The 17,462-nt window shown below is 51.1% G+C and overlaps 1 protein-coding gene across 6 annotated transcripts in view; it reads right to left on the bottom strand.

Moving 5' to 3' along the window:
- ANO2 (anoctamin 2) overlaps nt 1-17,462 on the bottom strand; it is a 387,627-nt gene that overhangs the window by 47,811 nt on the left and 322,354 nt on the right. For all 6 annotated transcript variants that reach the window (XM_070049342.1, XM_070049346.1, XM_070049344.1 and 3 more), the window contains 3 exons: nt 5,882-5,993; nt 3,386-3,443; nt 3,122-3,222 (listed from right to left, as the gene is read on the bottom strand). In XM_070049342.1, coding sequence (XP_069905443.1) covers nt 3,122-3,222; nt 3,386-3,443; nt 5,882-5,993 — 271 coding nt within the window. The remainder of the gene's footprint in view (nt 1-3,121; nt 3,223-3,385; nt 3,444-5,881; nt 5,994-17,462) is intronic.

The following is a 17,462-nucleotide window of genomic DNA, read 5'->3' as shown; positions in this document are numbered from 1 at the left end:
CGATCCAGCTCTCTGCTCTGGCCTGGAAAGGCAGTGGAAGACGGCCCAAGTGCTTGGGCCCCTGTACCCACGTGGGAGATCTGGAAGAAGCTACTGGCTCCTGGCTTTGGATCGGCCCAGCTCTGGCTGTTGCAGCCATCTGGGGAGTGAACCAGTGGACGGAAGACATCTCTCTTTCTCTCTCTCTTTCTCTCTCTCTCTCTCTCTGCTTCTGCCTCTCTGTAACTCTGCTTTTCAAATAAATAAATCTTAAAAAAAAGAAATACTGACAGTGGTTCAGAGTGTAGCAGTGGAGATGAAGTTCATGGATTTGGAGATATTTTGAAGATAGAATTAAAAGGAATTAATCATGAATTTATATAGGCTAGAAAAGAAAAGATTCCCAAATATTTATATGCTTAAAAGTGTGCATTATGAAAAAATCATGCCTGAATTAAAAATATTCCTTGCACCAAAATAAATATATTTGCTATTTCCATTTCCCACAAACTTCTCGAAGTGCCTCAAGATCTTCTAGGGACTCCATCCAGGACTTGCCAAGCCTTAAGCAGATTTAAAAAGATCCTGGCTCTTGCCTTTTCCAGGCCCCTGCTGTGCCCCAAGACCTTGGTCAGAGAACAGCTGTCTCTCTCAGCTCCACCTCCTCCATCCGTGCCCCCCAGGCTGATAAGAACAGAGGCGACCTGTCCTCCACTCAGAAAAGATACCCACATCCACAGGAGAGGAGCCTAGCAGGGCTCCGGTGAGAGCGCCGGGCAGGCATGGCAGCCTGCCTTCCAGACCTGGACACATGCTGGAGAAGCCTCTCTGCCGCGGCCTCCTTCTTGGGCCGCTGGGAAACTCCCCGCCTTTACTCACTCTCAATTCTGATGGGGTTTGCACCATCAACAAGCATCCTGTTCATGAAGTCTATTTTGTTTCCCAAACTAAAATCCTAAGCTCTGGAAAAACAAGGGATATCTCATAGACATTTGTCATTTCATAGCCAAGCCAGGCGAGGCATGAAGTGGAGGAGGCAGCATTCCCAGACAGCCCTCCTGCGGTGTAGACAGTGCTGTTCCTGGTCACATGGCTCCTGCAGTGTAGACAGGGTCATTCCTGGTCACATGGCTCCTGCAGTGTGGACAGTGCTATTCCTGGTCACCCGGCTCCTATAGTGTGGACAGCGTCATTCCTAGCCCCATGGCTCCTACACTGTCGACAGCATCATTCTTGGTCACATGGCTTCTACAGTGTGGACAGTGCTATTCCTAGTCACATGGCTCCTGCAGTGTGGACAGTGTCATTCATGGTTACATGGCTCCTGTGGTATAGACAGTGTCATTCCTGGTCACATGGCTCCTGCAGTGTGGACAGTGCTATTCCTAGTCACATGGCTCCTGCAGTGTAGACAGGGTCGTTCCTGGTCACATAGCTCAGGGCCTGATTCTCTGACCTTTAAAGTATATTGCTGGAGCCACTTCATTCTTAAACAAATTCCTCTGCTGTCTGAACTAGCCAGAGTGAATTGCAACGGCTGCATTAAGAATTCTGGGCAATAACGTGAACAAGTGCAGGTGGAGAGAGCAGGATTAGATGAGTGTATGTCAGAGGACTTCTCAGAACCATTAATATAATGTGTGCAACCATGTCTACAGGGAGGGGGCAGAGTGTGCCAGACCCTCTGACTCAGCCTCTGGGGACCGTCTGATGCGGTACCCCACAATGCTCCATCTTGGACGTAGTTTGCAGAGCCACAGGCCTGGGGAAAGTTATCAAGCTGTCCTCCTAAAGAGAACTGGCCTCACCTGCGAGAGGTATCCCTCACCATTTCTGGGGTTTCCTCGTTCTCTGGTACTTGGCTGGCCGAAAACCTCTTTGAAACACATTCCTGTTTAAAATCACAAGTCAGGCACCGGCTGTGGTGCGGCAGGTTAAGCCGCAGCCTGCGACACCAGCATCCCATGTTGGAGAGCTGGTTCAAGTATGCTTCTGATCCAGCTCTCTGCTAATGCCCCTGGGAAAGCAAGCAGAGGCTGGTCCAAGTGCTTGGGCCCCTGCCACCCACGTGGGAGACCTGGATGTAGTTCCGGGCTTCAGGTTGGCCTGCCTTGACTGTTACAGCCACTAGGGAGTGAGTCAGCCGGTGGAAGATCTCTCCCTCTCTCTCTCTCTCTGCTGCTCTGCCTTTCAAATAAAGATATAAAATCTTTTTTTTATAAAACAGGCAACATAGAGGGAAGGCAGGGGGTTACAATTTCTCTGACATAGGCAGATTTGAACTTATAGATTTGGACTTATCCCATCTTCTCTTTTAGCTCCAGCACCTGCGGTTCTGTGTTTATTTTCTTTTTTTAAAAGATTGATTTTATTTATTTGAAAGACAGAGTTACAAAGAGAGATAGAGACAGAGAGAGGTCTTCCATCCATTGGTTCACTCCCCAGAAGGCCGCAATGGCTGGAGCTATGCGGATCCGAAGCCAGGAGCCAGGAGCTTCTTCCCGGTCTCCTATGTGGGGGCCCAAGGACTTGGGCCATCTTCCACTGCTTTCCCAGGCCATAGCCGAGAGCTGGATGGGAAGAGGAGCAGCCGGGACTAGAACCAGTGCCCATATGGGATGCCAGCGCTTCAGGCCAGGGCGTTACCCCGCTGCACAACAGCGCCGGCCCCCTGTTTTTTTTCATGATTATCTCAATGCAAAACCTCCTAAAAAGAGTCTTCTTCCCTCTTCCCTCCCTGAGACCCTGCATTCCACACTTTCTGCTCAGAGATTTTCCTAACAGATTCCACTATGTTTCTAACTTTCGTATTCATCTACCCACCATACCGGAAATCTCGCACTTACTCACTGGGGGGGACAAATTGCATTAAAAATATGATGCTCTTTGGGGTCTAAGGTTTCTGGGCATGAGATCTCTGCTATGTCCTAGCTATGTGTAGTCAACCAACAGTAAACCAGACTGGCAAACAAGGCCTTGGGAGAATTCTTATCCCTTGGGGAAAGTTATTGGAAACTGCACACAGGAGTGAACACCCAAGGGCTAGGAGACGGGGAGAAGCTGTGGCTATCTCAGTGAGGTCTGGCACTTGTGGACGAGGCCCAGGCAGCAAGGAGAGCAGTGACAAGAGGGCTTTACATACGGGACTCCAATCTCAAAGATGTTGTTCTGGATCAGCTGCTTCCCCAACATGATGATGCTGAGCTGGATGCACAGTTCCATGAGGCAGCCTCCCGGAGCACACTGCAGCAAGGGGGAGACGGAGAGAGGTCAGGGCAGTAGGACTCAGAGAAGCAAGGGTGTGGGGCACGCCAAGCTGTAATGGGGGTAAGGATGGGGCAGGGTGGGGGTGAGGATGCACCTACAAGCCACAAGCCAGGCATGACGCACCATCGACTATACTTGCCTCTTCCATACGGTAGCCATCAAACACATAGACGTAGCTCCCAGGCCTGCCCACAAACCTGAAATCAAAAAGTGGGGGTGGGATTAGGGAAAGATAGAGTGGGGCAGGGCTGCTGGGTGGAACAGTCTCTGCTCAACGTCCTCTTGGAAGCACTGGCCAGGGAGGTGCTAAGTGACTCAGGGACAGAAGTTCCTACCTTGTGATCGGTGAGCAATCACCACTAATACTTGACTTCTCCTCTTAATTAGGCTAAATTCCAGGAGACACGGCTGAGCAGGGCAGGGGCTGAGGCAGGGTGTTGTTGGGAAGCGGTGTGCGTGTGCATGCATGTGTGTGTGCATGTGTGTATATGTGTGTGTGCGTTGTGATTACTTCTGAACCTAACACAATGAAGTTTCATTAGATCTAAGGCTATAATCTGTGCACCTTCTTCCTTTGCCTACAGCCAAGAATTGAGTTCTGATTGCAACTTTTTAATGAGGGCTTCATATTTCTGGGAATGAAGAGGGAGACTGACCAAATGTGCAAGCAAAGCTTCCTGGGATCAGAGAAGAAAATCTCTTGACCGCTCCCTGAAAATAACCACAGGGATGCATGGAGCCTTCATCATTCCTCTTCCATTTTATTGGAGGATCAGAAGACGCAGGTGGGGGAAGCAGAAAAGTACAAGCCCCTCACAGAGCCTGGCAGGCCATCAAGAGTCCTCGTGACTTGAAATGCCATTTGCCTTGCCTACATGTTGAAAGCCTACTCGTCCGTTTAAGGACGGGCTGGAATCTCTCCTATGACATCTTCTTGTTTCTGTACACAGCTGTTCCCCCAACTCCTCTTATTTCAGCACTTACTGCATCTACTGCTACCAAGACCATCTATTCCAATGCACCACAAACTTATCTAGGAGCCAAGACCCCTTTTAGCCTGAGACATCCCAAGTGTGCAATTTTATATATATTTGAAATTTACATGGAAAACACCATTGAAGTATATACCCCTTAATGTGGGCATTCTCTCTGCTAGCTCCAGGGGCAGAGGCTCTGAGAAGGCCATGGTTTCCTGGCTCTGAAACATATCTACAGAAATCATATACTGTGGGTAATGACAGTTCCTGCCACTGGTGCTTGCTTGTATTTCTAGGGAAGCTTCCTGATGCAATTGGCTGATTTCTTCGGGGAAATCTCCTCCCAGGCAGCCAACTGGCCTGACCACAAAAAAATATTTATCAGAAGTGGTTTTACATCCAGACAGATAATATAACAAGGAATTTTACTGGTCCTGGTCCCTGGTTCCCAGGAGCAGCCTCTAACTCCTTGATGTTCCCGGAGTGGTGAGTGTGTCTGTGTTATTTGTGATGGGCCCTGGGATTCAACCTAGGATTATGCTAATGAGATTGCTGATATGGGGGGCAGGCCATGCCAGAAAGACCAACCACTTTGGTTAGGGCTTTGAGCCACATTTGACCTCAGAGGAGAGCAAGGGGATGAGAGCTCAGTTCAATCATAGGGCACACGATGCCATCAGCTATGCCTTAGTAAAGGCATCCCAGTAAAAGCTGGACACGGAGGCTCAGGTGCCTGGTAATGAATGTTGATGTTCCAGGAAGGTGACAAATCCTGAGGGCACGCATGCTTCATGATTAAGCCATTGCAGACCTCACCCAGTGTGTGCCTCCCACTGACTGATCTGGATTTGTTTCTTTTTTCTATTAAAAAAAGAAAAAACCACACACACACACACACACACTAAGTATAGCACATTCCTGAACCTTCTTAGTGAATGACTGAGCCTGAAGGAATGGCAGGAACCCTGGAATTTATAGCCAGTAGATCAGAATTGTGAGTTTCCTGGGAACCCCAGAGCTTGTGGCTGGTGTCAGCAGTGAAGGACCTAAGAGCCACTGGCTAAGGTGGGAGATTCCCCACTGCTACATCCTCAAGCCCAGGAAACACAAATTCTTCCAAGACACTCCCTTCAGGGCCCAGGAGCAAAGACATCCCTGCAGCGTTACCTCGGTTATCAGAGTCTGAAGCTGCTAACTCACTGCTGCTTCTAGAGCAGCGAGGTAGATGTGCAGGGGGCAGTCAGGGCTGTGGATGGGTGGACATGCAGGGGAGGTCAGGGTGAGGACGGGTGGATGTGCAGGGGGAGATCAGGGCTGAGGATGGGTGGATGTGCAGGGGAGGTCAGGGCTGAGGATGGGTGGACATGCAGGGGAGGTCAGGGTGAGGATGTGTGGACATGCAGGGGGAGATCAGGGCTGAGGATGGGTGGACATGCAGGGGAGGTCAGGGTGAGGATGGGTGGACATGCAGGGGAGGTCAGGGCTGAGGATGGGTGGATGTGCAGGGGGAGATCAGGCTGAAGATGGGTGGATGTGCAGGGGGAGATCAGGGCTGAGGATGTGAGTTGCTAGAGACAGCTGAGCCTTCTTGTCCTGACAGTGTGAGACCCAGCCTGAGTGGCAAAACCATCTTTCCACCCATGACACCATTTACTCACCTCCCCTTGAAAAAGGCCACGTAGAAGATGGGGGAGTAGGCGTTAACAAACTTCAGCAGGAAAGCCTTGAGGATCAAGCGCTCTTCGAACGTCTGTTCTGTTTTTGGAACCTCTGCAAGACAAGAGTGGTGCTGATGGGACTGAGGGGAGATTCCCCACCTCTCCAGGCTTTTGACCTTGACACAAGCCTTCAGAGCAGAAACCAAGGGCGCCATCTCTCTGGCACACCAGAAGTGGGGTTCATCTGGGAGGCCATGGTGTTCCAGGTGGCAAGAGGCCACAGAAGGCAAAAGATCCACAGGATCATCTCCTCCTCCCATCTCCTTCCTCTTAGCCCCTGCACTCTTCCTTTTTCTTTTTTAAGACTTATTTATTTATGGGAAAGTCTGTGTTACATACATACATACACACACACACACACAGAGAGAGAGAGAGAGAGGTCTTCCATCCACTGGTTTACTCCCTAAATAGCCACAACAACCAGCGCTGGGCCAGGCCGAAACCAAGAGCCAGGAGCTTTTTCCAGGTCTCCCACATGGATGCAGAGGCCCAAGCACTTGGGCCATCCTCCATTGCTCTCCAAGGAGTATTAGCAGGTAGCTGGATAGGAAGTGGAGCAGCCAAGTCTCAAACTAACACCCATATGGGAAGCCGGCATTGGAGGTGGCAATTTTACCCACTACACCACAGCACTGTCCACCCCCACCACCTATACTCTTCAAAGAGGGGCCTGGGCACACAGAGCTTCCTACCATCACCCTTGCTTTGTCAAGAGGAGTTCAACTTTCCCCTGAGTAACTTCCACTTCCATAAGGTTCCTGATTTACAAGGCTCATTAACCACTAGAGTTGAGAAGCTGCTGTGACATTGCTCCTCTTGCCCTCCTCCTCCGTTTGGAGCAGGAAAACATTCACACACACACACACACACACACACACACTCCAACCTCTGCATAGGCAGAGACACCTCAAGTTTGCTCACTGGGATGATGGAGGTTCATCAGATAAGGTAAGTGAAACAAAGCCTAAGCCGACCGTCTGAAACGCCCAAGTCATAGTGTCACTGCACTGTAACCTAATTAAGGAGTCAGCCGACACCCCTGGAAAAAACACTGAGCAGAAAACCTCCCGGGTGTTCACAGAGACTCCAGCCACCAGCGCAAGTCCAGTGGACAACCAGGCAGGACCCTTACGTGGACTCCACAGACCAGGGCAAATGGCTTGGCAAAGATAAGAGGCTACAGGGGTATTCTTAGCCTGCTTGCATGGCCGTAGCAAAGAATCATAAAGTAGGCAGCTGACAAAGGGAAAGTTATTTCTCTCAATGGTGGAGCTGAGAAATCCAAGGTGAAGGTAGACTTGGTGTCTGGCAAAGGCCAGCTTTCTGGTTCATGGAGGGTACACATGGCAGATGGGGTGTGACATCTCTCTCTCATCCCATTTACAAGGGCTCTGCCTTTACAACCTAACCACCTCTCAAAGGTGCCATCACCTTGGGGGTTAGGATTTCAACATATAGATTTTGGAGGGAACGCAAACATTCGGGTCACAGCATGGGGCCACACTCTGCGGCATCAGAGGGAAAGCCCTGTGGCCTGGCACACAGCACAGGGCCAGGGCCGCACCAGCAGGGAATTCTGTGTCCAGTTCCACTTGATTTGCCTGCCCACCTGATTGAAGAAACAGACACAAAACCCTGTTCTCTCCCCTGGAGTGATCTTCTCTCACCCATCCCCCCATGTTTAATCCATTGCTTCCTCTAACACCCAGAGCCAACATACGTGCTCCTTCCTGAAGCTTTCCCAGGTGCCTCCGGCTGGTAGCAACCTTTCTCTCTCATATGCATGTAGGTATACTTTCTATCTTTCTGTATTAATTACCTACATGCATGCCCTTTGAAAATAAACAATAGATAATAGCTATCACTGATGACCTAGGCCCACTTATTTGGACACTCCCCAACCCAAGGAACAGTAAGTAAGTAGTCTGAGGCTAGGTGAGGGGGTGGGACATGAGGCACACTCAGCACCACCACAGGAAGGGACTGAGCGAGCAGGAACCCTTCACTGGTGCAAAGCTACTGTCAGGGTCAACCTCCAGGCACTTCCCACCTGTCCCACACACAGAATGAACGTTTTCCGCAGCCAGACAATGCCTGCAGACACAGAGCTACAGGAAACCACTTGGGGAACGGGAATCATCTGAACATGACCTGGAGGGTGGCCAGGGGACGTGGGTGCTGCCTCGGAGTGTCCGTTACAGCTGCTCTGCAGATGGCGCTGTACGTGGACTTTTGCACTGGTCACCTCACTTACTCCTCACCTACCTACATGATGTAGGCACTACATTTCACTTTCACAGATGAAGAACTGAGGCCCAGAGGGGTTGGGGTCTTGCTCAAAAGTCCCACAGCCAGTGACAGCTGATTTAAACTCTCTATGACTGTAGGTCCCAGAGAACTCACCTCCGCCTCTGCAGGAACCTAGATTCGAGTTCTGGCTCCAGCTCCAAATGCCAGCTTCCTGCTAATGCAGAAATGCAGTCCCTGATACCCACATAAGAAACCTGGATCGTGTTCCTCACTCCTGGCTTTGGCAGACCCTTTAAAGACTGCACCCCACATTCTCTGTTACCCCTCTGCAACTTCTGCCCCCATCTAACACAATGCACACGAGGAAAGTGCATCTCATTCAGTTACGTTCACTGAGCACTGTTTGTGTGCCAGTCACCACACCAACACGGATGGGACTCCAGCCTTCCTGCAGGGAGTGTCATTGAGTAAGGTCTCCCTGGAAAGCCTTCTGCACACTGTCAAGTCTCTCATATTTAACTGGGATCTGCAGGCTCTCATCCTCCCTCTCTTGGTTGAATGGTTACTAGGAGAGCACCAAGCCCTTATCGGACTGTCAGTGCTAGGACCCAGCTTGAGCCATGGGCAGTGATGGCTGCTCTTCCTGGCATGCCCCCAGCCACCTTCACTGTACAGCACAATTGCATGTGTAAAGAACCTCCTTTGGGAGAAGAATGAAGCCTCTAGGCCTCCTCTGAGCCTTGGGGAGCCTCTGCTATGCCCTTGGCATCTGGAGATACAACTTGAAGATCACCAAAATACAGTGTGGAGATTCAGCTGCCAGAGAAAACAATGGGACTGAGTACCGTGAACTACTGTGCGGCACGGTGTGTAGTGCCACTTTGTTGAACATACTAAACTGAATAAGGCATTGTTTAGAAGGGTTGTATTTGTTCAATTAAAACTTTTTTAAAATATTCTTTCCATTTTACTTGAAAGAGAGAACATGATCAAGAGAGACATCTTCCATCCACTGGTTCATTACCCAAATACCTGCAACAGCCAGGGCTGGTCCAGGCTGAAGCTGAGAGCTAGGAACACAAGCCCAGGTCTCCCACACAGGTGGTAGGGACTGAAGTACTTGAGCCACCATCTGCTAAGTCCCAGGGGGGGAATTAGCAGGGCTCTGGATAAAAAGTGGCATAGGTGGGTCTCGAACCCAGGCACTCTGTTATGGGAAGCAAGAGATCCTAGGATGTCTCAATTGCTGTGCTGCACACTCACTCCCATTAACTATTTAAAAATAGATCTGATAGATATGCATGTAGGTATATTCAAACTTCTAAAATATTTATTCGAGAGGCAGAAAAAAACAGAGACAGAGATCCCATCAGCTGCTTCCTTCCCTAAATGCCCACAATGGCCCCAGACGGGCTAGAGCCAAAGCCAGGAGTGAGGAATGCAACCCAGGTTTCCTATGTGGGTATCAGAGACCCCATCATTTGAGCCATCACTGCTACCTCCCATGGTCTGCATTAGCAGGAAGCTGGCGCCAGAACTCAGATCCAGGCTCCTGCAGAGGCAGAGGTGAGTTCTCTGGGATCTACAGTCCTGGGAGGGGATGTCTGGAAAAGCTTAGAAACCCTATGGTTGGGGCTGACATCAAGGCACAGTAGGTTAAGCCTCTGCCTATGGCGCTGGCATCCCATATGGGCGCCGATTCTAGTCCTGGCTACTCCTCTTCTGATCCAGCTCTCTGCTATGGCCTGGGAAAACAGTGGAAGATGTCCCAAGTCCTTGGGCCCCTGCACCTGCATGGGAAGACGGGGGATCTTGGCTTTGGATTGACCCAGCTCCAACTGTTGTAGCCCTTTGGGGAGTGAATCTAGCAGATGGAAGATCTTTCTGTCTGTCTCTCCCTCTCTCTGTCTGTAACTCTGCCTGTTGAATAAAAATACAATCTTTAATAAAAATAAATAAATAAAAAGCAAACCCTAAGGCACTACTACAGCAATAGCATTGCCTACTAGGGCAGGTGGAGACAGCATTTTAATTTGATATGAGGTGCAGCTGGGGAAGTCTAAGGTACTAGCCCTTGGTCAGTAGACGACTTGGGGTTTTCTCCTTCCTAAGGAGCCTGAATGGAGCCAGCCCAAGAGCTGCCAGACCTGGGTAACTGCACCTGGCTTTGTCAGATGATCATGATGGGGCCTCATCACTTCCATTAATACTGTGTGTGCCAGTTATTTCTTCTCTAGCTCATAAATGTTAGCAAACACCAGCTAGATCCTTAACCTCCTGCAGGGATAAGGAGTCTTAATTCTGCCAAGGGCCATTTGGATATTTATAATATTCACAGGCCATACAGAATTTCTACTTACAAATTAGCCTGCTGCAGATTGACTGAATTTCAAGTCCTCCCTGTGATTGGCTCTGCAAGGCCAGACTAGATCATTTTGTGGGTCTCCTATGAGAATGTTCGCACAAGCTGAACATTCCCCTCCCTTGGAAAGCCTTTCCCCTTCCTGCTACAGATCCTGCTATGATCAAGAAGCCAGTGCCTGCCTGTCGAATTGACTAATGCAGGTCAGGGCCTCACCCAGCTGAAGATCCACCTGCCTATCTTTAGCCTGGCTCTTACTCCCCTAGCAAAAGGAAACAATTCTGAAAGGTGGAAAAGGTCTATCATTGATTTCTAAGGTCATTTTCAGGTTCAAGATCTCATGATTGACTCCTCATGTGCCTCTTTGCCCTACCACGCCCCCACCCACTTGCACCCCATCCCCGCCACATACAGTGAGCAAAGTCCACGAGAGAGACACATCTGGGCCGACACAGCTGCAGCCGGATATACGCTGCTATGCACATGTCTCACATTGACAAATGAAGGAGCGGATGAATGAGGGAGTGGCAGGAAAATAACTACCTGGAAGAGTGAAAATGTGAAGTCCCCAGGCACCTTACAAAGAGGGGGAGCTCTGTGCTGAGCAGGACAGCAGGTGCCGAGATCCGAGAGCAGCACAGCCAAGGAGACACTCCTGTGTCAGGCAGGGGTGGAGGGGTTAGATGCAGGATCCTGAAACTGTGATGGGTGGGGTAGAGCGGAGAGGGGGAGGAGGCAGAAGAAATGTAGGAGGTGAGGCAGACACTCCTGCTGGGTTGTCACGGGGGCCTGCTCATTTGCCTCTCTGCAGATCCTCAGAAAAGATTGCTTGAAAGTCGCCTGGTTTGGCTCCTAGGGCATGTGTTGAAGGCCCAAGTGCCATGTCAAGATGGGCACAGGGGCCTGAGCAGAAACTGCCCAGATGGCTCTGTCGTATCTGGGTTAGCCATGAGACTGACTGTGGAGAAAGAGGGATACACAGAGGGAGGAGAAGGAGGAGTAGGGGAAGAAGAGGCTTCAAAGGAGAGGGAGGGAGTAGGGGAAGGGAGAGGAGGAAAGCAGGGAGGGGAAATGAGAAAGGGAAATCTCTTTTTTTTTCTTTTATCTGTTTTTTTTTTAAATAGGAATTTGAACCTCTGCCCACTATGCTGCAGGTGTCCAATTCAATAATCATGTACTGAGTCTTTCTCTATTAAATATGTTGGAGCTTAAACAATTAAAACCAATGTCACCTAAAAAATTAGAAGGCAAGGGTGAGAGTGTGAAATGTGGAAAACCCACCCCAGGAAGGAGCAGGGCGGGATTAGGACAAGGCAGGGGGCAGCCGGGTCCTTGATCTCCTCTTCTATTCCCCTTGGATCTGTTTGTCCTCAGACCTCCCAGGCCTGGAAAGAATTTCCTCCAAGTTCTACACAAAGAGGATCTGGACCTTCCAGAGCGGCTTGCTCCAACTGGAAGTGAGTGGCTCCCTTCCTCCTTACTGTAAATAAATCATGAGTGGGCTATTATTTATTAGTTTTATTTCGAAAGGCAGCCTGTGCCTGGGCTTTTAGGGCCACGAGCCACCATAAATAATGGACACTTCCAATAAACAATCCAAATCCACTTGATGGGCCACTAAATCAGCCGGGGGCCCCCACCTCGGAGATGTTTTGTGGCCCTGGTGTGTGACTGCTGAGGCTTCCACAGAAGGGGGCCTCCAGGGACAGGAAAGAAACGGAAGCAAGAAAGAATGGGAGCAGGGGAGGGGAACACCACCAAAGCCTGGGCCCTGGGCTGAATGTTGGAGCCCTTGCAACAGGCAACACCTGGCAGAGCAGGTATCTCCAGGGCCCACGATGGGTGGGATGACGTCTACAGCTTAGGAAGGGGCACCTGGGGTGGGATGACGTCTACAGCTTAGGAAGGGGCACCTGCACTTCAGGCCACTTGGCAGAGTGCTCATAGCCTGCGCCTCATGTCCAGCCCTGCACTTCACACAACTCCAAGGACATATTTATGTATGTATGTATTTCTCTTTATTTGAAAGAGAGATGGAGGCAGAAAGACAGAGATGTCCCATTCTCTGATTCACTCCCCCAAATACCTACAACAGCCAGGACCACGCCAGGCCAAAGCCAGGAGACCAGAACTCAATCGAGTTGTACCACATGGATGGTAGGGACCCAAGTACTGGAGCCACCACCTGTCCCCTCCAGACAGCTAGAACTGGGAGCTGAGCTGGGGCTCAAGCCCAGGCACTCTGTCGTGGGAGACAGAAGTCCCAAGAGGTTTCTTTACTGCTTAATGTCTGTCCCATAAATGCTTTTCAAGTCCCGTGACCATGAGGACATGAAGGAGAAAGGAAAGTCCAATGGAGAAAGTGTGAGTAGGAAGGCAGGCAGGCAGGGCAGCGCCATCATTCACGTGCCCCTGGAATGCCAGCCCCCTGGCCCCAGAGAACATCCCCAGGCTGACTGGAGGCCACCCGAGGTTTCTCCTGCTTTCAAGCCACGGGAGCAGAGGGCACCAGACCGCATTCCATTTCCTACCTCTCCCTGCCTTTCTTTTGAATGTGGAACCTCTGTTGCATTGTGTCATGAAAAAATTCCAGTGCAAATGACTCCATTGCAAACTGTCTTAGAAAATAATTAGGACGAAAGCCCAAGTTAGTCCCAGGGGGGCCAGCATAGGACTCGGAGTCCCCAGAGCTCTGTCCCTGTCACATGGGAACAGCACGGCCTGCTGGGGGATGCCAGCTGCAGTCTGAATCCTGGAAAAGCAGCTCCCCACCCCACCCCACCAGCAGCGGCCCCTGCAGCCCAGCCGGTGGATGTGTAGCAAGGGCTACAAGACAATGCCCAAATGTACCTTGCAAGGGCTGCTGGCCCTGGTGCTGCCCTGGGCGGGAGCACAAAAGGCCTGGCCCTCTGTACCTCTGGGCATTCAGTCCCAGAGCAAAGCGCCTGTTCCTCTCCCTGCCTGCACCCCAGGGCACGCTGAGCTCTTCCAAACACAGTGTTTTCTGATGGCCCAACCATCTGGTCTTCCATGCATGCGGGGGCGTGGGGGTGTGGGTGTGGGGACTATGTGAGCCTCCAGTGGGAAGCTCCGCCTTGTCTGTGCCATGAAGGAGGGGAGGGGGAATCCCCCCCGGGGAGCAGCCAGTCAGTTGCATAACCTGGCAGCCAGGCATCGCCTAGGGGAGCTGAGAGCACCTGACCCAGGGATTCCAGATGGGGTTCCTGGCCGGCCTTAGCGTCCCAGAGAGCTTCTGAGTGCAGGGACCTCTCCCTTGGAGTCAGGAAGATAACTCTTGCACCCAAAGGGGCATGAGATCCACAGTGCTGGCTCCAAGGTGAAAATACCCCAGGTGCATCTCATTTTAAGGGGAAAAAAAGGACCTTAAAAGGAGGGGGATGGAGAAAGACAGGGAGAGCAGGAGTGAGAACTGGAGTGAGCCTGGGAGAGAGGGTCCTCTCATGGACCGATCATGGATACGTGTCCCGAATTCAGCACCCACTGTGCGCCCGTGCGGCACAGACACATGTCATGGATTCCCCATGACGAGTTTCTCCCCATGGCAAAGGTAAGGCCAGGAGACTGCAGGTGAGTGCTCTGTTGGTAACACACCCGTGAGCCATCTCACAGACGCACACACTGTTGTGGAAATCAGGCTACAGTAGGCAGAAATGGAGTCACTCCATCCCCAGTCCATCCTCAGGCCATCCCGGGGGAAGGCAACCCAAAGGGAAGTCAAGGCCTCAATGTCAAGGTTGAGCTGGGTGATTTTCCTGAGACCAATTTCTGGTCTTCCATGTTCTGCAACACTATGGAAAAGCAGAGGGGGACCCAGGGGTGGGAGTCAGAAGACCTTTCAGTCCAAGAATCTCCAGATATGGGAATTTATCTCTCCAAGCCTCCCCATCCTACTTACTAAAATAGAACCTTGTTGAAACATTTGTTGTAAAGATCAAAAGCCATAAAGCTAAGAAAGCACCTGGGGAGCATAAGGGCTCAAACATTTGTTTTGTAGGAAGACTTCCAACTTGAGATTCAATGGAAAAGTCTCATAGTTACAGTAAAATCCCCAACACCCAACACACCCTCTTAGGAGGTTTGGGGTGTGCCCTTTGGCGTCACTTGGGGTGGTGATATCCACTGGGGACAAGGAAGACCACTTCATTTCTGAACACATCATGATCTGTGTTGTGGGGATTTTAAAATGTTTATTAATCTGAGAGGCAGAGACAGAAATAGACAGGCAGAAACAGAGAGCTGCCATTCACTGGTTTACTCCCCAAATGCCTGGAATGGCCAGAACTGGGCCAGGACCCCAAAACCAGAAGCTTAGAACACAATCTCCATCTCCTATGTGGATGTCAGGGACCCAATTGTTTGAGCTGTCACTGCTGCCTCCCAGGGCCTGCGTTAGCATGAAGGTGGAGTCAGGAGCCAGAGCAGGGCTTCTCAGATCTCCTGTGGGATGTGATGCCTTAATCACCAGGCCAAACGCTGGCCCCACGCTGTGTTTTGAAACTTTATAAACAAGCTGAATGTTCTGAGCATGGGTATCTCGGGAGCAAAGAGAGCTCTGGGTTCTATTTTTCCATATTGATTGGTGACCTGGAGATTTGAGTGGAGGGATGCATGGGTGCTGACAGCAGCAGCCCTGAGCGGAGCCCTCCCCGAAGGAAAGACTCTCCCTTGCCAGGACCTGCAGTACAGAGGGGCTATCTCAGCAGTGGTCCAGCCTCGTCTGCCAGATGGGATGCCTCAGTGTGCAAGGGCAGCGCTGGCAGTAGTGAGCCCAGAGGGAGCGAAGGGCTGCTCACACCCCGGGTGTCTCCCTGTTGAAGTACAGGTGCCAGCCTGACCCCGCCACCTTGCAGGATCCCAACAGGAAGCACAATTCACTCAGCTGGGCCACAGAAGGGACCCTAATGAGAGCACTACTTAGACAAGCACCGGGACAAGGAGTGGAAACAGTGTGCCTGGGGCCCAAGGACCGAGCAGGAGGACTGATGGTGTGTGAGCTGTGCCTGCTGCAGGGAGAAGCAGCGGAGAAATGGCCCCAGTGCCCAAGCCAGGTGGAGAAGGGATCTGGGAAGAAGAGGCGGCAAACAGGAAATGACCACCAGTAGCCCTTTCTCTTCTCTTCTGCAGAATCTAAGTGTCTGGGTTCAAAGGAAAGTCAGAGAGGGAGAGGACTTTTATGGGATTTCTTCTATCCAGAGAGGATGGTCTCCGGGACTCAGTAGGAAATGGAAGCGATGGGTGCATGGCGAAAGTTCAGGCTTGGGGAGGAACTGTCCCCAGTGAAACCATCGTACGGATCGGTGTGACTTCCAACAGTCTCCTGTCACTGGGGTGAACTGCCCCACACACTTGGAGCTGCTGTAACCACGACCATGCCCTTTTCATTAATAGTAACTGCCTCCCGGCATCCCCCTCTCCTTCCCAGACAACATGGACAATCAATTACCCCAGCATCTCTGCGGGGGCCTCAGACAACGGGAACTCTGCTCTACCCACGTCTTCCACGGCCTGCACAGATGGGGCAGCCGGAGGATCTTCCTCCCAGTTGCCCAGGGCCACCCAGCGAGCCAGGAGCTGGTGGCAAAGCAAAAAGGGCGTGCACCCCACAGACCTAAGGCTCCAGCTGGGTTTCAAATCCCCAGCACTAAGTGCTCCCCACAGGAAGGCGTACGGCCCCTCTGTGGCCTGCACCTGGGCCCACGTGAGCCCTTGCTCCTGAGTCTGGCCCTGAGCAAATCCCACTGTAGCCAGCTCACTCCCTGGGCCAGGGCAATGAGTCCAATAAAGTCCACACTTTCACCCCACACCCTAAAAACACACATTGTCCACAGCTGATGGGAAATGAGATCCATCCATGTGTACCCAAAACTCCTTTCACAGAACTGTTGTCACCCAGGCAGCCATGCGTGGCTTTGGCACAGATGAGCCCTCCCCTCTACCTTTCTTCCTTCTTCCTTGCCTTCATCTCCTTTGCTGAGAAGAGGAGGAACATTTTAGATATAAGACTTCCTGATGGCATTCCCATGTTTTTGAAGTTTCCTTCTTGGGCAGGCATTTTGGCTTAGCAGCTAAGACACTGCTTAGGAAGCCTGTGTCGTACATTAGAGGGTCTGAGTGTGGATCTGGCCCCAGCTTCCTGCTAACACAGACCCTGGGAGACAGCAGTGATGGCCCAAGTAGTCGGATCCATGTCACCCACGTGACATTACCGCAGTGGGCATTTAGGGAGTGAAACAGCTGATGTAATCTCTGTCTCTCTCTCCTCTCTCCCTCTAAAATAATTTTTCATTGAAAAATGCAAATAAGCTTTATCTGAAATAAACTCAGTAAAGCATGCAAGGCCCTCAAGTCTGTGAGCCTCTGATCACCCATGCAGATCTGAGACAGGTGACTGGACTCAGACACTGCCTGCTCTGCAGGGAGCATCGGATCCACTTGGCTGTCCCTGACCCCAGAGATGCCCCCGACCCCGTCACTCCCTGGTGGGGATCCCTGCATTTTATGTCTTCTGGAGACACTGCTGTGGTTCCTGTTGCCTTCCCAACAGATCTGAAATTTCTTGAGGCAGGAGCACAGCGATGCGTGACAAGGCAGGAGAGCAGAACAATCTTAGCAAGACGCTGAGGCCAGGCTCACCACTTACCAGCTCTATTCCCTTGGGCCTGATGCTTAACCTCTCTATGCCTCTGTCTTCCCATCTATGAAATGGGAATCTTAAGGTTACCTACTCCACTGAGGCTGGTTTGAGGATTTAATACACTATCTTATACTGGAACAGTGTTTGGTACAGAGTAGGCTGCGTGTATGCATGTGTGTGTGTGTGTGTGTGTGTGTGTATGGATACATGCACAATGCTATTAACTACTTGCCTTGGTCAAGTTTCTAAACCTC

This window comes from Oryctolagus cuniculus, chromosome 9, assembly GCF_964237555.1.
Source record: "Oryctolagus cuniculus chromosome 9, mOryCun1.1, whole genome shotgun sequence".
Lineage (NCBI taxonomy): Eukaryota > Metazoa > Chordata > Mammalia > Lagomorpha > Leporidae > Oryctolagus > Oryctolagus cuniculus.
Note: the sequence above shows the minus strand (reverse complement) of the source record. Positions and strands in the feature narration are given on the sequence as shown.